The following is a 21,212-nucleotide window of genomic DNA, read 5'->3' as shown; positions in this document are numbered from 1 at the left end:
CTGACTTGCGAACAATCGGCCGCTCTGGTGTTGGCCAACAAAAATTTTAATGCCTGCACGACAGATTCTGTTCGGCCGAAAATGCGCTGTCGGAAGCATCATACTAACAAGCTTACAATCGGCCGATCGGTCGTCGGCCGAATATTTACGGCCGACAATCGCTACGTGTGTACGGGGCTTATCACCTTGGGGAGATGCAGACTAAAATACTGCAATCATTGAGCAGCAAATTTATCACCTGTGATCTATTTCAGTCATTTTGCAAACCTGGCCTATTAGTGGGTCCCGAGGCCCAATGAACTAGGGGAAGACATGGATCTTAGTCTGCGCTTTGCAGAGACACAGGATCCATGCCATCCCTCCTGTCAGAACGGCGACCTGCCTTGTTTACATTGGCAGACTGCCGTTCTGCCTGTGCTGGATGATCGGCAGGTGCTGGCGAACATCGAGTCCACGGTACCTGCAGATCAGCTCCCGCTGTGTATAATCAGTCTCTCCCCCTACCCGAAGTGTCAGATCACGTACTAGGCATGTGATCCAGCGCAGCAGTGCCACCTTGCCGCTGTATATGCAAGTTATATGGTCGGCAAGTGGTTAAAGTGACAGACAGCATTTCCCTTGAGATCTGAGTTTAACCTCCCGAGCTGAATGGTGCATAAAGGCTGGATAAAATGGAAACACAAAATGCATAATGACGCAGATCAACATACATTACCTTCAATGCAAAGTGTATTGCAATACGCATTCATTTCAAAAGGAAAAAAAAATAAACAGGAGAAATAAAAAGCTGTGAATAAGCCCCAAATGGGTCATACTTGACGGTGGTGGTGCTGCCCGAACGCAACAAGGGTGTATCAGTTGTGGATATTTTTAACTGATTCATGACAAATGTTCCCAAACGTGTAATAATATCTCTCACCCACAGGTGGTTTGGTGAGCTTTGAAGTCGTGAGTAAACATGGTTGCCGCATATCCAATTGACCATGTGGTTTGGGGGGAAAGTGCAACCATGTCTCGCTGACATTACTCACAAAACAACCTGTGATTGGTCAGCAGGAATATTTATATCCTGTTGATGGTCTCCCGTCTACAGGACTATAAATAGAGTCTCCAGCATGGGGGAAAGAGAGGTTCGTTTTTGGAGCTGTGGAAGGAAAGCATGCAGCAAAAAACCTCCTCACTGTCCTGTTCCAGATATCGAGTGCAAGCCGTTGCCAGAGTGAAGTATAATTTGACCTTTCTTTGGGATATTGGGAGTAAGAGTGTACGTTTGTGTCTTGTTAATGAATGGTAACTTTTAGGTGTAAGAAGCTTTATGTATTTGATTTCCAGTAAAGTTTTTTTTTCTTTGCTTTTTATCAAAACTGCTCTTGGTTGCTCTGTTCATTTTAAATATTCACTAGATGATATTTCAGTGGCTGTCCAGTATAGCCTCATTATAAATCTTGTTGTTCCCACATCTGATACAAAGGACTATAATTTTTTGTCTTGGCATGTGTACATATTACAACCCCCCCCCCCCCCCCCCCCAGGTTGCTGTGTTGGGTTAAGGACGACGATAAAACTGCGGATCAACCACTTATTTTTACACCCCCCTCCTGCCAAACGCAAATGTGAACAGAAAACAAAAGCTGCAGGAAGCTTTCTGTACAAGAAGCGCCTCTTGTTAGCTGAAGCTGGTGCGGATTAGGCCTGAAAGGAGCAGTGTACATACATACATGCAATGTCTCTTATGCAATTTTCTTTACAATGCCAGGTCAGCACATTGCCTGTTTGCTAGGAAGAATAAATTCTTTGCCTGGCAGCACTGGGGACAATGGTTCGAATTCCCAACCATGACACTACCTACATGGTGTTTGCATGGGTTTCCTCCCGCACTCCAAAGACTTGCTAGTAGGTTAACTGGATCCTGTCTAAATTGGCCCTGGTATGTATGGATGCGAGTTGGGGACCTTAGATTGTAAGCTCCTTGAGGGCACGGACTGATGTGAATGTACAATATACCGTATATGTATGTACTGCGTAAATTATCGGCGCTATATAAATACCAATAATACACAAATAGAAATGACTCCTTCACATGCAGGCACTCAGAAGAAGCTTGTGAAAAGATGTTGGCACTGGCAACAGACATCAGACATCAGTGTGTAGGTATTTGAGGCTTTAGTTCTGCCTTAACCTTTTCTCTGCCAGAGCAGTTTTTGCACATATTGAAAAAATAATTTTAGGCCTGAAGATTACATAAAACCCTCAAACATTATATATATTCTGAAAGCAGACACCCTAGAGCAGAGATTCCCAAACTACGGCCCTGCAGCTGTTGCAGAACTACACATCCCATGAGGCATTCTAAAACTCTGACATTCACATACATGACCAGGCATGATGGGAATTGTAGTTCCTGAACAACTGGAGGGCCGTCGTTTGGGAATCCCTGTCCTAGAGGATAAAACAGTGGTAGTTCCAAAATTTTTTTTAGTCACTAGATATTACCACAAAATTTCAGTAAAAATCATACTAAAGTGAATTTTAGGGCAAACAAACGCAATAAACTACTCACATTTTCGGTAAAATATAAAGACGAGGTTGCACAACATGGCAAACCTTAAATTTGTATGTGCCCATGAAATGGTGCATTATTATCCTATATTTCCTAACAACATTTTTTTGCTCAACCTTTTCTTTTTCATCACATAGGGGGACAAAGTCCCCAATGTGATGATTTTTAGGTGACAGGTTCTCTTTAATAAGACATGCAGGCTGGTCCTGGGCCCGCAGATGGGCAAGAGGAGAACAGAATACATGGCGGAGACTTGGCAGGGCAAGGGGAGCCCCGACACGCAGACTTGGCAGCAAAAGGCTTAAGTAATTTATTTCCAAAAATCTTCGAGCTGGTCTAATAAAGTCTTGAAATAGGGCTGCATCTGCACTGCGAGGGTTAACTGGTCATTCAGATTTAGGGGGGCATAGAAAAGAAGATTAAGGGAGCACTCACCTGCGAATGGATCCTGCTAGAAATTAGATAAGAGAAGCCCAGCGCAGGTTCCCATGATTAGTTGTAAGAGGTAGCCCCGTTGAAAGCAATAGGAGGCTGCCGGCCAAGTAAATACATACCAAACAATGTACATTTTACTATCCATAGACACTTTAAAAGCCTTTACAGGTTACCACTTTAGATTTACAGAGGAGGTCTGGTTGTAGAGTTACTGCCCGTTAACTGAAGTTCGCAGTGATACCTCACATGTTTTGAATGATTGCCGTTTGCGCGTGTGCGGGACCAAAGTGCGCATTCACCTTTGCACAAGAATTTCTTTAACCACTTTAAGACCGGAGGATTTGGCTGCTCAATGACCAGGCCCTATTTTGCGATTCGGCACTGCGTGACTTTAACAGACAATCGTGTGATCGTGCAACGCTGTACCCAAATAAAATTGATGTCCTTTTTTTCCCACAAATCGATCTTTCTTTTGGGGGTATTTGATCACCTGTGCAATTTTTTTTTTTTGCGCTATGAACAAAAAAAAAAAAAAAAAAAACGACAATTTTGAAAAAGTAACAATATATTTCACATTCTTTTATATGAAATTCTCCAAAAAAAAAAAAAGTAAAAATCTAAATTTTTTTTAACATTTTAGGCCAATTTGTTTTTTGCTACATATTTTTGGTAAAAAAAAAAAAAAGTTATTGCGTTTACCAAATACGGGAAAGAGTTGTCTTTTTTTTTTAATAGTAATGGCGGCGATCTGCGATTTTTTGCGGGACTGCGACATTGCAGTGGACAGATCGGACCCCCTAACTGACATTTTTGACACTTTTGGGGGTACCAGTGACATCAATACAGTAATCAGTGCTAAAAATATGCACTGTTACTGTAAAAATGACACTGGCAGGGAAGGGGTTAACAGTATGGGTGATCAAGGGGTTAAATGTGTCCCTAGGGGCGTGATTCTAACTGTCAAGGGGCATGGCTTGTGAAGTCATCACAGAGACATGTGATCCTATATAGCAGGATTACATGGCCTCTGTGATCACTTCAGGGAGAATGACAGACGACTGCGTTTACATCAGCCGTCCGTCCTTCTCTCTCTTCTGCGGGAGATCGCCTGTCACATGCACTGGCTCCCCGGCTGACAAGCTGGGGAGGGAGCGCACCGCCGCCGGTGCGCGTTCGCCCCCTAGCATCTCCTGAGCGACGTAGTACTAGGAGCGACTGCCTGCCGCAGTAAATCTGCGGTGGGCAGTCGTTAAGTGGTTAATTATTTCTTTTTGATCACTTTTATTGCTGTTATAAGGAATGTAAACATCCTTGTGACAGCAATAAGCATGTAAAAGGTCTTCTTTATGGAGAGATCTGGGGTCTAAAAGACCCCAAATCACTCCTCTGAATTAAAAGCATTTGTTTTTGCATGCTTGTGATTTTTTAAAAATGGTGGCGATTGTTTCAGAGTAAACCGGAAGTTTATGCCATCGCTTCCAGGTTACGCTCAGCCAATCCAAGCTGTTCTTGGCTGTCCGGGCAGCCGAGGGACACGCCATCTGGTTGCTCGCATGTCCCAGTGGGACGGGAGAGGCTGAGAAAGCCGCGAAAGGCGATGGGGAAGGAAATAGCGTTCCCTTCTGCTGCTTGTAATGGCAATCAAGAGGCAAGTCACCCACTCTGATTGCTATTACAAGAGAGCCAACCGCCAACTCTAAAAAATTATCTTGGGATGATGCCTGCACCTGCAGGCATCATCCTGGTAGAACTATCTTAAAATCCAGGGACATACTCTGTCGCTGGAAGGAAAGTGCTTAAAAAAAAAAAAAGCCACCGACCCAGAACAAGTATGCGAAAAATCGTAACTCCAGATCTGCATATTTGTTCCTAGCTCAGAGATTCAGAATGTACTAAAGATCATGACAGCCAGGCAGTAAGCATTTTCACAGAAGCATTCAGCAATGGCAGCCTTTTTATAGCTTTCAGTACAAGCTTCCTTTAAATATTTTATTCACTAAAAACTTCAACAAATCTGTTATATGCAAACATTACAATGCAACTGCAAAAATAGAAGTGATCTACAAATAACAGCTTAATAGAAAATATTTATTATTTTACAAAAAATAGCGAATTGTGACAATATTTCAGAAGTTTCCAACATAATTACAAATTTGATGTGGAAATTGATTTTCCAAAACTATGCAAGGCAGTGACGATGGCTAGCTTCTCCGGATGGTCTGAAGGTTTGCGGTGGAGACTTCTAGCTGGTGGAAATAGTCATCCAGTTTAGCCTTGAGCTTGTCAAGTAACTGTTAAGAAATCAAGGATAGGGGCGTGAGTTATCTTTTTCAATTACACAGGCAAAGACTGCAAACTTAAAGTGAATCTAAAGTCAAGATATTTTTTTTTTACCTTAATACATTATAAGCATAAGGGCTCAAGCACACTGCAGCTCAAAGAAGCTGCTTCTACAGACTTTTAAACGTTTTTGAGCCCCTTTTATTTCTGCCTGGGAACTCCCCTTCATGTTAGCCAATGTGTTTATGCACACTATGGCTTTTTTAGTTGTTTACAGGCATATGCTCTTACAGGCAGAAACACAAACCCCACCAAATTCATGTTTTTAAGCAGTAAAGATGCCCAAGTTCCCAAAAACACGCATAAGAGCATGAAAAAGAATGAAAAAGCTCAAAAATCTCAAAAACGCACAAAAATAATTGGGAAAATGAGCTGAGGGAGGGTTGGTAAAAAGAAAAAAAAAAAAAAAAAGCTCAAATCAGAATAAAAACATCCAAAAGAGCCCAAAAAAAGTACAAGCTTCCTCAAGCGGAACTGAAGCTCAAATGCCAAAAAATATATACACATAGTTCAGTATCACTTTAAGCTTTTAATATTTCTCAGTGAAGATTCCTTTGAATTTCAACACACACAAAGGAAGGTTTTATCTGCCAAAGAATTTGTATTTCTTTCCATGGAAGTCTCAGGTTTTACACAGCTCTGTCTCACAGGGCAGGATACACTTTTTTTTTTTACACTTACAGGTTTCATCCCCAACCCTGTGACTGAACAGTGAAAGGAGAAGAGGCAGACTTAAAAGCTCATTCCTCTGTAAGTGCTGGGTCACACTTGTGCGATGCGGGAAGGCTGCGAATTCGCAGCCTGTTCCCGCATCGCAAACGCACATCTGGCAGTTCACACTGCCATATGCGATACGCTGGGGGTGTCAATGAAATGTTGACACCCCCAGTTTGATCGCATATTGCAGTGCGATCTGACAGTTCGCACAGGATTGGATCGCACAAGTGTGAACCACTGTGCGATCCGATCCTGATGCGGCTGAAAAAATGCCTCATGTGCGTGTTTGGTGCGGGTGCAGTGCGAATTTAGCCATACAAATTGTATGGCTGAATTCGCACTGCACATCCGATCGCATGTAATGAAGGAGCAGTGCGCTCCGATATTACATGCGATCGCCGCACACGCAGAAGTGTGAACCGGCACTCACTCAACTTCCTCCTCTTATCAGCATGCTGCTTGCACTGCAGCACAACGGAATGACTCCTTGTGCTTCTATCTGCTCCAGTCTGAGCTCTGTTGAACAGTGCCCTGCATCAAGAGCCTAATACCAGTTTCAACCGAGGTGCTCAACACTGCATGTATTGAAAAAAAAAAAAAATGCATTAACCCTTTCCGCCCAGTCCTGGCATCTCATTAAGTGGGTATATACACCTGGGAAGCAGGACGGACTGTGACCACTGTGATTGGCTGTCATATTATCAGGAGCAAAAAAAGGTTTAATAGCGCAAAAGAGATTGAGAGAAAGGGAGAAGGTAAACTAAAAGGTCACCAGCGTCTTTATTAGAAGTCCAAATTATTAAAAATCCCACTATCTAACGGCTGCTGCTCTTCTAGCAGAGTAATAAATGTTCTATGCGCACTGAAAAGCAATAAAAAGAACCAAAGGCGTCACCATCTAAGTTTAGAATGTATTAGAACCAGTAATAAAAGGGTAAAAATGCACGCACAAAAGTAGAAAAGTAAAAAGGCACATCGATCAGTCCTCTAATTACTGCCAGAGTTTGGCAGGAAGGCAGCCGGGTATTGCAGGGTAATGCCAGGAAGGGACTGTCGCATTAAAGCAGAGTTTGGCTGAGAAGCGACGCTGAGCAAGGACAAAGTTAAGGATGACACAGCAGCCGGGAGTGGTAACTACCCTGGAATTCATACAGCAGCTGGGACCGGGAACCAGAAGTGACAATGGTTTGACAAAGGAGTGTTCCCGATGCTTCGAAACATGTTACCATGACATCATATCCTATGTCACATCCATTGCTTCCTGGCATTACTCTGCAATACACGCCCGCTCCACCAGTTCTCTAGTCACTTGCGGAGTTCAGCAGGAAGGCGGCCAGGTATTGCAAAGTAACGCCAGGAAACAACGGACGTGACATAGGATGGCATGTCCTCAAAGGCTATGGGTGTGGTAACAGGTTTCAGAGCAATGGGAACGCTCCTTTGTCAAACCATAGTCACTTCTGGCTCTCGTTCCCAGCTGCTTTATGCTTTCCAGGGTGGTTACCACTCAAGGCTGTCGTGTCATCTTTCACTTTGTCCTTTCCCGGCATTGCTTCCCAGCTGAACTCTGCTTTAACACTACAACATCTTCCTGGTGTTACTCTGCTAAACCCGCCCACCTTCCTGCCGAACTCCGCCAGTGACTAGAGGACTGGTCTATGTGCCTTTTTACATCTACTTTTTTGAGTGCATTTTAACCCTTTTATTACTGGTTCTAATAAATACTACACTTAGATGGTGAGGCCTTCTGTTTTTTTTTTTTTATTACATTATCAGCAGCCCATCCCGCCAGCTTCTTAGCTTTATTAACAAGGGCTGTTTGACAGCTCAGCCACTGTTCTGGGGCTGTGCAGTGAGCACATTCTCAGCATGAAATCCTTGGCTGCCTGCGGACACATATGTGCGGCAGGTGGTTGTTAAAGTCCACCTTCTGTGCTGTCACAAAGATTCTACAGAGTTACAGTAATTATTATACAGTAATGATTTCATGTCTGTCTGGAGTCCAACAGTGTGAAGCTAGTCAACACGATTCAACCAGAGTGGGAAATTAACAATATTCCTACTGGGGAACAAAACAAACAAAATCTTAACATTGGTCAACAAGGAGAGAAAGTTCCCTTGTTAAAAAAAAAAAAAAATTAAAAATGTTCTGGACCCATACAAAAAGCATTGCCCTAGTAAAGGAAAGACCAAGCCGGTCTGGGCAGGAAGGCCCTAAGCCTCCAGTCACTTGATCCCAAGGATCTCCATGCCTATCATGACTGTTTGAATAGACAATTGCCTCACTAAGACAGGACTTTCCAGGGAAAACACTGAGAACTGCTTAGAAGCATCAAGAGTGTTACAGTGAGACCACCTAAGGCAGTGGTCCTCAACTCCGGTCCTCAGGGCCCACTAACAGTCCAGATTTTAAGTATTACCTTGGGGAGATGCAGACTAGAATACTGCAATCACTGAGCAGCAAATTAGATCACCTGTGATGTATTTCAGTTATCTTGCAAACCTGGCCTGTTAGTGGGCCCTGAGGACCAGGGTTGAGGACCACTGACCTAAGGAACCCAAAATGTAATCCCTCGCAGATAGTATGACTAGTTCCGGCCAAGGTGCAGTCTAGTAGAACAATTAGGTTCCAGTCTACCTGGCTGTGATTTTGCAGAGATTGTTGCATGGAAAAATGCATGCTTCAAAACGCACCTGGTTCCCACTACAATTCGTAGAACTATGCAATATTTAAATCACACATTAACCCATGTAGCATAGGCCTTAAAAATTGCCAGTTTCTAAATAATAAATAAAAAAAAAAAAAAACAGGGCATTTAACAAACACCTTCAATTCCATTCCACGTTTGCTAAACACTATTTAAATCCAGAGTTCTTTGATCTACTGAACCTTTTAAGAAATGACAAATTATAGTTAGAAGCACTTACATTACGTATGATCTTGGTTGTTGAATTCCTCTGTTTAAAAACTACAAAATAAAGAGTGCTAAAAAAAAAAAAAAAAAGATGCACTTACATCTCTGTTGTGCTGATTATTGCTATTCTCTTCCAACGCTTGTAGGAGATGGTCAACAGAAGAGTATGGCAACCACACCAGTGGAGAAACAGCAGATAGCGGCAGCTGGGAAGAAAGTACAGTTCATTTATATCTGCATTCAACTGAAAGCTCAATTCTAATCAGACACCTTTTTATCTCTTAGAGTTTGGACTAATTTTTGCTTGGAAATGCTTTAAAATACCTTTTACTATTTATAATAATGCTGCTTCTAGCCCTCACACTGCAATGCTCTGTGCTGGCAGAGTTGAGTAGCAGCCACACTCCTCATTACAAATACCCTCACACAGAAGGGGTATTGCAGATAAGGGGAGGGGGCCATACCTGAACAGGTCTGAGCACAAGTCTTACTCTGGTCTGTTAAGCCTAGTACACACGGGCTGAATGTCGGACGGCATCAGCCTGTTCCCATTGACATTCCTCCCGTGTGTACTGCAGTCAGTCCGACAGAAGTCGGCGTTCAGCTGGATTTTGTGGAGGGGGCATGACTGAAAAAAGCCTCCTGACCGACTTCCGATCAATGCTCTCAGCCAATGACAGAGCGCTGACCGTAGTGACCTGGTGGTGAGTGGGGCCGCCACCTTGTTAGAACAAAATAGAACAGCAGGGGAGATCACTGTACTAACGTCAGATAGATAGTACAGCGCCTCCTCCTGAGCTGTCTGTTTTTTTCGTTCAGCCATGCTGGGTTGAACGAAAAAAAAAAAAACTAGTGTACTAGACTATAGACTGCACAGTCAAATAAGACACCTGACAAAGTTGCTTTAAAGTAAAACCAATGGCTCCTGTATGACATCTAGCCTATGTATCAAATACAGTTATTACATGATGCACATGCCTCAAATCAAACTTGCTTTACCTTCCCTATTTGTGCAGGATTAGGTATGGCCTGGTGGTGACTGACAGGCTACAGGTTTGTAAATCAGCAGTGACACTTGTGGATAGCCACAACCCCTGCAACATTTTTTAATTCCTCTGTATTGCATGCAGACAGCTTACAGGAGAATGGCAGCTCTACTCTGAATAGTTATTTCTGCAACTCCAACCGGGCTTTATCAATATTCGTAAACTCTGGCTGCACTACACAAGTTCAAACTTACCTCTATCCCAAAATATTGATGACCTTTCCCCAAAATGGCATCCACATATTGCAATACTAAGTCTGCAGCCTCATCCAGAAGATCATACTTCAAATACATTCGGAGCAGTTCTGCTGAATCCACCACCTGCAGAGAAACGTGAACATTTTTGGACCAAACATATAAAAGGTTACAGTATTTTACTTTAATATCAGAAAATATGGCGGAAATAATCTGTAAAATATAGACTAGGAATAGCAAACCCGGATATCCGGCAGTTCCCAATAGCTGGAGAGAAATACAAGGTTCCCTAAAGCGTGTCTAAAGTCAATTTTTGGATGAAGTGGGAATAGTAAAAAAAAAAAAGCCCTTTACTTCCTCTGCCAGGGACACAGCAGGAAGCGAAAGAAAAACTGCATCTAAAACGGCTGTCCCCAGTGCATGATTTTCCTTCACGTCCTGTAAGAACAACTGCAAACATGCAGATAGGCCTTCCCTTTCTATCCCAGTGACAATGGCCACAAAGACAAATAGAAAGTGTGATTCCCTCAGTGTGGGAATAGACTTCTAAAAACCCAGCAGGTGTTCAAATCCTTCTACATGCTATCCAAAAGAAAAAAGTTTGGTGTTAAACTAACAATGCTCAATCCCACAGAGAAACCCCTCAATGCAATTTTGCAGCAATTGTCTTTCCTGCTTTGTTTTTATATACCTGACCTGTGTAACATCCTAAGGCCCCATGTACACTGCTACTTGTAAACGGATGTTTTGGAGCAGTTGGGTGTTTTTTTCAGAAGCCCCTGAACCCTCCTCTATGTTATCTTATCTGTCCATGTACACAGGGTCGTTTACAGTCATTTAGAGGCAGTTGAGTTCAGTGTCGTTTTTTGGAAAGCAATTATTTGCGTTCAGGATGTTCAGAACGTGTGTTTACCAGCGTCTCAAATGCAAAACGCGACGAACGCGATCACCCGCATTTAGCGCTTGAGTTTTTCCATTTTAAAGGGGAATGATTTTGACCTCTAAAAATGGATCTGAGCGCAAACGCCCGCTAAACGCGGCTGCAAACGCGACACAACGGACAGTTTAAACGTCCTTTACATAGCTGTAAAATTCCAGCGTTCAAAGGACTTTTTAAAACGTCCCGTGTACATGTAGCCCAAAAGTCCAATTTTGCAATCACAGTTCTGCTTCTAATGGCACTTACAGTTCATCAGTCATATAGTATAAAATAACAAACCTTATAGCTGTTCGTTAGCCAGCTAGGCAGAGGAACTCCATGAGACAGCATCTTGTTAATGACACAGCGATGATACAAACTGTTCTGTGATTCATATTTTTCCAGATAGGAAGTCAATAACCTCCAGGCTTCATCTGTTGCACTAGAGAAAAAACAGTCAAAATGTAGTTGTCTATATAACGAATGGGACAGAACCAGAAAAGTCAGCATTATTTCTTTCACTGGCATTGGTTGCTTCCCATTTTGCACCTCAGTTGCCAAAACTATTTTTTCCAAACTGCACACAATAGTCCCCAAAATGTGTATAATACATGTACATATACACATGCACGCCCCCCCCCCCCCATATACACCAGGACACCCTGAGCATCATTCAATCCAAAAGATATGCATATCTGAGTTGGTGACTGGGTGAGTCCACGGGGGACAGTGCAAAAGACTGGGGGGGGGGGGGGGGGGGGAGTTTAAAGCAGCTGGATATTTTTCTTTTCAGACTGCTCTTGGGGATCAAGGAGTTTTATTATTATGACGAAACTTGTGGTGCCACCAGCTTTAGATCCCGTGTCCCTGGCCTATGTTTTAGAAGTTGAATTTAAAATTCACTGACAAGTGCATACGATGTTCTGTGCTATATACTTGTATAGGAGTGCAAAACCTGCTTGAAGCCAACAAAAGCCTATGCACACAGACTCTTACTGATGGTCTAAATCCAAAATTGTTAAAGGATGAGCTATATACTATATAAGAGAAAAAAAAAAAAAAAAAAAAAAAAAGCAAATTTTTTTGCAGGTAAAAAAAGGTGCATTTATTATTTTTTTTCTAAGGAGCCTTCAGAGCAGTGCACCCACGATCAGCAGATCGCAGGTGCAAACTCAGGCTCCTGCAGACTCTCAGCATAGCTGTCTGCTCGTACCTCATAGGGGTAGGCAGCTACCTGACAGCAGGAAGATCAATGAACTACAACAGCGCCCTTGCAGCTCATTGACAACTAAAAGCCAATAAACTAACTAAAAGGAACTGTGAAAGAATGATACTGCCATGTGGGCAGGGCCCTGCACAGACAGGCTGTTTTTAAGTTGTTACAGTAGGTGCGGGGAGAGGATCCCGCACATTTGAGGTGGATGAGGGAATCTTTTCCCTGAGCTTTTGTATTCTGATCACTGTGAGACTCCCCTGCCATCAGGACAGGATTTTTTGTTACCATAAATCCCTTTGAATAAATTGACAATCACAGCTTCTCTCCTTTAGACTTGCCCAAAAAGGGTTTTATTGCGCCACCAGAAAAACCAAGCACTACCTTTGGGCAGTCCTCTCTAGGCATAAAGTCCCCTGCTTCCTCCGCTGCTGGCTCGATGCTCTGAGATGGCAGGTCAGCAACCCATTGATCACGATCTGGGCATGCCAGCCCACCATTCAGACCATGACCATGTGCTTCCCAGGTTTGAGGGCTTAATTGGCCACAGGCTGAGCACCCCTTATGCAGGGCCATCTTACCGAATGGGCACGCTGGGCAGTTGCCCGGGGGGGCCCCACCTGCCCAGCCCCAGCCAAGCATTATTCCTGATTCCCATGTGCATCCCTCTGCTGAACTTAGAAGGTGGCAAGCGCCTGTCGGCCCTGTGCTGCAGTCAGACCACCTGGGCCGTGGAGGGGATGTGTGTGTTCACCAGACCCAGCCGCCGAACTTGGAAGCTGTCATCAGCCTGGCACCGCTGTACCAATAAATATAGCCTTATTGATAATTTGCATTTTTAAGGGTGATTGCGCAGGCAGGGCCCAAGTGCACTGCATTGCCCAGGGCCCTTTAATGCTCTTAAGATGGCACTGCCCTTAAGAGAACTGATCAACGCTGATAGAAGGCAAAAATCCGACAGGGTGGATATACAGAAGTCAATTGGTAGATCGATTTCTGTACAACCACCCCGCCCATACATGGATCGATATTAGGCTGTTCCACGCTGAACCGGCTGAATTTTGATCCATATATAGCCGCCCTAAGTTGATGAGCAGCAAACATACATAAGCCTTATCCTACACTTTTTATTTTTTATAATAAATAAGGTTGAGGACCTCAACAACAGTTGCTTGTGTCACACTCAATCCTACCTTGTTTCTTTGGTAGTGACTACAGAAGACAACTGATTGGCAGACAGCCATTGCCAAGCCTCAGCTTGTGCAGCCTCTCCACCATTTTGTAACTTAATGCATCTGTTAATCAAGAGAAAATCATGTCATTATGAATTATACATAAAAAAACACACAAAACAGTCCTACTTTGGTAAGTATATGAACACAGTTGGAATTACTTACTTGTATGCCAATCCTTCAAACACAGAAACCAGAGAAAGTTTGAATGTCTGACACAAAGAAATTGCAGTATCAAAGAGGCCTGACTGAACCAACAAGGCCACCATTTCTTCAGCTGATGCACTTCCTATAAGGAGTTGTAGAAAAGGGACAAAAACCATTAAATACACTGACACAACCATAACATTGCCAGCTATAACAAACTTATGATCCACCCTGCTTTGCTTTAGGGTTGGAGAAACATCTTTCACAGTCATTCACACTCTTTGACACTGTTTCTGCCTGATTTTTGGACTACCAGTCAAAACCATCAAAATGTAGATACCTAGCCTGAGATCTTCTATTGTTCTTCCCCTCTTCCATGAAATATATTATAGAGCAGGACCTACTAATGAAAGCCTGATTTCAACTTTCAGCAGACATGTTGCACCTGAAAGTTTCTGGTACAACAGATGATTTAGTGTCTTACAAATGTACAGGTGAATATATTTAACTGGAATGTTTCCTAAAAATAGCAACAAACTGACATTTTAACAATTTGTGGCCTCATCCAATGCGCTTTAAAGGCTAAGTTCAGGAAAAAATAAATGCACATATTTTTGAAGGAAAAATATGGGAGTCTGCAATCAGTGGATCGCAGGTGTAATAGTAGGCTCCCACACACACCTCATCAGCTTTCTGCCTGTACCTTTGAAAGGGGTTTCAGTAGACCGCTGGAGGAAGTGTCGACGGATGAGTACACTGATTATCGCACTCACAGTCCATTGAATACCACAAGTTGTCTGCCACTATGATGGAAAGGATTTGTAGTTTATTGATTCACAGATCTCTGTAAATAACTGACATGGCTGTACAGGTGGAGCTCTGCACAGCCGCACGGATTTTAAATGTGACAGTGACTGCGGGCAAGAAGAACTGTCATACGCTGTCACAGGGAGGGGGCTCTGTGGGTGAGAGGCAGGTGATTAGGAATATATTTATACCCTTAATGCGACTAACATGTTCCTAAAGGTGAACTTAGCTTGAACTTAGGTGAACTCCAAGAATACCTAGACAGTCATCCAATGCACTTCTCATATTCTCTTACCAGCTATTGCTGCTGTACTGCTATCATGCTGAGCCAATGTCAACCGTGTCTGAGCCAGGATATACTCCTTCTTCAAGTCTTTTAGCTCCAGAATCTCAATCTGACTACTTCCTAGTAAACAATACAACGTAGTTAAAACCCGGGCATGACCTATTAAGAATCATGGAAGATTTAGAAGATCAGGAATTACAAGATGAACATCTCCCCATTTAAAAAAAAAAGAGAAAAAGGAAAGTTACGTCACAGAACAATGCGCCCAGTGGTGTATTTTAGTTTTGTGCTGCCATAGGCAAGACTAAAATTGGGCACCCCCCTCCTATGTAAATGTGCCCCACTCCTTCCTTTTTAATGGATGTGACTCCCTCCAAAATCGAAGGACTACAAGTCCCAGCATGAACCCCTGAGATCTCATGAGAGGGGGGTGAGAGGGGGTGGGTGAGGGAGAGAGAGAGGGGGGATGAGAGAGAGGGGGAGAGAGAGAGAGAGGGGGATGAGAAAGAGAGAGGGGGGAGTTGAGAGAGGGGATTAAAGACAGAGAGGGGGGGTGAGAGAGAGAGGGGGGGGGGGGTGAGAGAGAGAGAGAGAGGGGGGATGAGAGAGAGAGAGAGAGGGGGGATGAGAGAGAGAGAGAGAGGGGGGATGAGAGAGAGAGAGAGAGGGGGGATGAGAGAGAGAGAGAGGGGGGATGAGAGAGAGAGAGAGGGGGGATGAGAGAGAGGGGGGATGAGAGAGAGAGAGAGGGGGGATGAGAGAGAAAGAGGGTGGGAGAGAGAGGGGGGGGTGAGAGAGCGAGAGGAGGTGAGAGAGGGGGGATGAGAGAGAGAGTGGGGGATGAGAGAGAGAGAGAGAGAGAGAGAGAGAGAGTGGGGGATGAGAGAGAGAGAGAGAGAGGTGGTGTGAGAGGGAGAGGGGGTAGGTGAGAGAGAGAGAGAGGGGGTGAGAGAGGCAGCTCTAGCAACTAGTGGCCAATAGAGTCTAAAGTGGAGGGGGGGCTTTTTTGACGCCCCCCTGCAAAGTGCCGCCCTAGGCCTGGGCCTTGTTGGCCTAGGCCAAAATACAGCACTGAATGCGCCTCACATTTTAAATTAGCCAGAAACCTTGCGTGCTCTCTAAACCTGATATCACTTTGTGATGAAGGGCCTCATTTACATGATTGGGGGAAAAGGAAACCCATCATTCCCTTGGATATTGATACACTTATGACAAGAAGATGGCTGTTCTTGGTGCTTAGTCCCAGTCAAACCCTTCGTAATAAAGGGACATCAGTTTAAAAAATAATGCAGTGTTTTAAGTAAAAGGAGATATACACTTGATAGATTAGCTAGGGGAAAACATTGGTGGGTGGAGGGTGTTTTTTGGAAAGAGAGAATAAAGAACAATACTCTAAATTGTCTAATAAAAGGAAAAACTTACTTGGAGCTGGAGGACACTCTCCATCATGGGTCCTTTTTGGAGACGATCCTGGACGCTCATACTGTATATACATTTACAGAAGAGGGGGAAAAAAAAAAAAAAGCTACATTTACAAGCTATACACAAACCCAAAATCTTACATACAGACAGATATGAATGCTCCCTGGGATATAAACATTCTAAAAGGCGGGTCACTGACAAGGGACATAATCATCCATATACTTAAAGAACACTGGTGAAGTTAGTGTGCACTGGTAATGTGCAAACTACTGTAAAAATATATGAAAAGCACACTCGTTCATACTTAAAAAATAACAAAAAATTCAAGTTAGTACCACAGCTCCCGAGGCTGGCTGCACTATCCAGGCATACTCAGGGCGAATTAGCCGTAAACAACCCAGGCACGCCAAGTAAGAGTTCACTTGCTTCTGAAGACCTCTTAACGTTCGGACCTCCCTGCCAAGCCGCATCCCGTATTCAAACATGACTGTTCCAGCTGAAAAGGATACAGTGGTATGGTTAGAGATAACAGGTCAAATCATACAGGTGTTGTGGATGGGGGAACTTTAACTATATGGTCAAATGTTTGTGGACACCAGACCATCACACACATAAAATTTTTAGACATCGCGTTCCAAAACCATGGGCATTAATATGGATTATGGACCACTTTGGGGCTATATTAGCCTTCATTTTTCTGGGAAGGCTCCCCACATGTACTACAGTGCTATGAAAAGGTATTATTTGCCCCATTCCTAAGTTTTTTAATTTTTGTTTTGCATAGTTGTCACACTTAAATGATTCAGATCATCAAACACATTTTAATATTACACAATGATAACCCGAGTAATTACAAAAATGCAGAATTTGGATGATTTCATTTATTAAAGAGGAAGTAAACCCTCCTCTGATATGGCTTACCTATAGGTACTGTAAATATCTCCTAAACATGTACCGTTTAGGAGATATTTACCTTACATGCAGCGCATGCGCGGTAGTGACGTCACCGCGGCTCCAGCCAATCAAATGGCCAGATGCCGGGATCCCGGAAGACGGGCGACTGGACATGTCGCCCGTCATAGAGGTAAGCGGGTGGCACGGCGGGGCTCATTCTGAGGTATTTCATAATGAGCTAGCATGCGATGCATACTAGCTCATTATGTGTTTCTCTTGCAGTTTGAAGAAAATGTGGGGTTTATAACCTCTTTAAGGGGAAAAAAAACTGTCCAAATGTGCCTGGCTCTATGTGAAAATATAATTGCCCCCTAAACCTGATAACTAGTTGCGCTACAATTGCAATCAAGCATTTGCGATAACTGGCAATGAGTCTTTCATATCGCTGTGGAGGAATTTTGGCCCATTCTTCTTTGCAGAATTATTTTAATTCAACCACATTGGAGGATTTTTAAACAAGAATAGCCTGTTTAAGCTCATGCCACAGCATCCCAATTTAATTTAAGTCCAGAATTTGACTATGCTACTTCAAAACCTTAATTCTGTCTTTTTTGAGCCAGAGATGGACTTTCTGGTGTGTTTCGGATCATTGCCCTGCTGCACAATTCAAGTGCACTTGAGCTTGAGGTTTCAAAATGATGGGCGGACATTCTCCTTCAGGATTTCTGGTAGCGCGCAGAATTTATGGTTCCATCAATTATGGCAAGTTGTCCAGGTCCTGAAGCTGCAAAGCAGCCCCAGACCATCACACTACCGCCACGTTTGAATGTTGCTATTTTTATGAAATGCGGTGTTAATTTTACACCAGATGTAACGGGACGCACACCTTGCTAAAGGTTCAACTTTTGTCTGATCAGACCTCAGAATATTTGTCAAAAAGTCTTGGGGATAATCAAGATGTTTCCTTGACAAATGTGAAATGAGCCTTCGTGTTCTTTTTGGTCAGCAGTGTCTATTGCCTTTGAACTCTCCCATGGGTGCCATTTAGCCCAGTCTCTTGCTTATTGTTGAATCATGAACACTGACCTTAACGGAGGCCTGCAGTTTTTTAAATGTTGTTTTGGGTTCTTTTATGACCTCCTGGGTGAGTCGTCATTGTGCTCTTGGGGTAATTTTGGTATGTCGGCCACTCCTTGGAAGGTTCACCACAGTTTTCTCCATTTGTGGATAATGGCTCTCACCATGGTTCACTAGAGTCCTAAAGCCTTAGCAATGGCTTTGTAACCCTTTGCAGACTCATATATGTCAATTACTTTGTTTCTCATCTGTTCTTGAATTTCCTTAGATTGAGGCATGATGTGTTGCTTTTTGAGATCTTTTATGCCCCGTACACACGTGCAGATCGTCGGCCGAACGATCGGCCGTCTTTTGTCCCCGGGCTGTCGTGTCTGTTGAAAAGTGCAAAAGACTGCACAAGAATTTTGTCCGCCGACTACAGCCGACTGCAGAAGTGATGTCATGTGATGGTTAACTTTCCCTGTGTTTTTTCTTTTCTGAGCATGCCCAGTCTTGCAAATCTGCTGTCTGGCGGCCGAATTCTGTATTGACTGGCGAACAATCGGCCACTCTGGTGTCGGCATACAAAAATTTTAATGCTTGCACGACAGATTCTTTTCGGCCGAAAGTGCGCTGTCGGCTGTCGGAAGCATCATACTAACAAGCCGAAAATCGGCCGATCGTTCGGCGGCCGAACATTTTCGGCCGACAATCTGCACGTGTGTACGGGCCTTTAGCATGCTTCACTTTGTCAGACAGCAATTCAACAGGTCTGGCAGTAATAAGGCCTGGGTGTGGCAAGTGAAAGTTAACTCAACTTTCCAAAAATGTAGTTAAATCACAGGTCATTCATGGTTTAGCAAGGGGTGGGGGTCAATTACTTTTTCACACAGGGCCAGGCAGGTTTGTACAGCTTTTTTCCCTTAACAAATGAAATCATGTAAAAACAGCATTTTGGATTTACCCTGGTTATCTTTGTGTAATATTAAAATTTGTTTGCATATTTTTCCCACTTATTGACTGGAAGGGGGCAAATACTTTTTCACAGCACTGTGTGTTGGATGAGAAGACTTGGCTTGCAATTTTCTTTTCACTTCATTCCAAAGGTATTCAGTATGGTTGAGGTCAGGGCTCTGTGCAGGCCATTCATTTTCATCCGCACCAAATTTAGGTTTATGGAGTTGGCTGTGTGCACAGTCACGCTTGAACAGAAAGGGTGATGAAGATGATCTTCGGCCATCTTAATTGGCTGTGCTAGGATAACGATCCCATGCATGTGAGGGTTCATCATTCCTCCCAAAATTGTACACTGAGCTGCATATGCACAGCTCGGTGTACATCGTAAGGAAGATTGCAAACAGGCAAGAGAAAAACCTTTATTGCATGGTTTATATCTTCTGCAATAAAAAGCCTGCCTGTTCACACATTTGTCATGTTAAAGTGGAAGTAAACTCCCATGAACGATTTTTACCTATAGGTAAGCCTATAGTAAGGCTTTACACAAAGAAATAGTCCAGGCGCTGATCCTATAACAATGTCCCTAGGTAACAATGGAACCAATTGTAGAAATGATGTATAAATGAGCTATAAACTGTGAACTTCCAAGGCTGCCAGACCCTAAACATGGGATGAAATCATGAATTGGCAACACTGTAAAGAAGGGTGGCGCTCACTGGTGTCAATGAATAACTGTCCTCTATAGATAAAAGACCAGAAAGTGTCTCTATATAGTATCACTAACCCTTTATGACCTCAATAAATACAAGTGATACTATATAGAGACACTTTCTGGTCTTTTATCTATAGAGGACAGTTATTTATTGACACCAGTGAGCGCCACCCTTCTTTACAGTGTTGCCTATAGTAAGGCTTACCTATAAGCACAGTAAGTATCTTCTAAATGTGCACTGTTTAGAAGATATTTACTTGTGATGTCACCAGCGCATGTGCGCTTAAGGAGCGGCATACCGTGATATTCCTTCAGAGCCCTGTGCCGTGAACAGCGAAAGCGCGGAAATGACATCATTGCGGCTCGTTCAAAGGACCAGAGCCTACCAAACCAGACAAAAAACCAGGTGAAGATAAAAGCCCTGTCAGCGGAGACAGCACGCCCCTGGAGGGCTTCGTTTTAAGATTTACTACTGCTTTAAAGTTCCACTTCAATTTTGAAGGGCATCCACATGTTTGTGGCCATAAAGGTGTGATGATCAGGTGTCTAAATACATTTTTGCCATATAGTGTACCCAATGAAACAGGAAACCAGGGACAGCAGGAATGATTACCTTTCCGATAGTTGTGCCGGTAAATATGGAAAGCATATAAGAGCTCGTAGTAATTATGGGTCATTAGATCAACAGCACGGGCTCGAGATTCGATGATGCTGACAACCTGTGGCAACAAAGGGATGTGGTCAGAATCATTCAGAATCAGAAGCTGGGTTAAAATGAACACATTGACTGCTGCAGTAAAGATTTGGGGTACCTCATTATGTAGATTCACATACGGAAACTCCACAAGGTCTTGGAGCTGAGAGCGTTCACACAGAACTACAACCAGCTGTCGCAAACAGTCCTGTTGCCTTTTGAATGAAAAGCAGATATGTTGTATATATCAGTCAACTTATTAAGTAAAGCACTACTGACATTGGTTTCCTTGTTTACTATACAATACAATACATACCACAAGCCAACTATGCAATACATCGTTCAAGTGAGATACATTAATTGGTTACAGCTTTTTTTTTTTTTCTTTATTCCACTAAAGACAAATCTTAGTTTTGGCTGCACGGTATCCTGAATGCAACAAACCTTTTACTCTTTCCAGACACTTCAATGGCAAAATTTCCCCATACTTAATTATGAACCTTCCGCCTCAATGGCACTTCTCTAATGCCTCGTACACACGCATCGATAGTTGGCCGTGAATTTTTGGCCAACGTCCGATCTTCGGCTTGTTAGTATGATGCTTTCGACAACCGACTCCGACTTTTCGATCAAACAAAATCTGGTGTGCAGGCTATAAAATTTTTG

The 21,212-nt window shown here is 43.2% G+C and overlaps 1 protein-coding gene across 1 annotated transcript in view; it reads right to left on the bottom strand.

Moving 5' to 3' along the window:
* Positions 1–5,062: 5,062 nt before the first annotated feature.
* NUP160 (nucleoporin 160) overlaps positions 5,063–21,212 on the bottom strand; it is an 89,280-nt gene continuing 73,130 nt past the window's right edge. The window contains exons 26-36 of the mRNA XM_082270243.1: positions 20,665–20,761; positions 20,466–20,571; positions 16,569–16,729; positions 16,234–16,294; positions 14,821–14,931; positions 13,737–13,860; positions 13,533–13,634; positions 11,427–11,568; positions 10,208–10,333; positions 9,069–9,173; positions 5,063–5,286 (exon numbers count right to left, since the gene is read on the bottom strand). Coding sequence (XP_082126369.1) covers positions 5,197–5,286; positions 9,069–9,173; positions 10,208–10,333; positions 11,427–11,568; positions 13,533–13,634; positions 13,737–13,860; positions 14,821–14,931; positions 16,234–16,294; positions 16,569–16,729; positions 20,466–20,571; positions 20,665–20,761 — 1,225 coding nt within the window. The 3' untranslated portion in view covers positions 5,063–5,196. The remainder of the gene's footprint in view (positions 5,287–9,068; positions 9,174–10,207; positions 10,334–11,426; positions 11,569–13,532; positions 13,635–13,736; positions 13,861–14,820; positions 14,932–16,233; positions 16,295–16,568; positions 16,730–20,465; positions 20,572–20,664; positions 20,762–21,212) is intronic.

Source organism: Pelophylax lessonae (assembly GCF_965119305.1).
Source record: "Pelophylax lessonae genome assembly, chromosome: 10".
NCBI lineage: Eukaryota > Metazoa > Chordata > Amphibia > Anura > Ranidae > Pelophylax > Pelophylax lessonae.
This window is presented reverse-complemented; position numbering and strand designations above follow the sequence as displayed.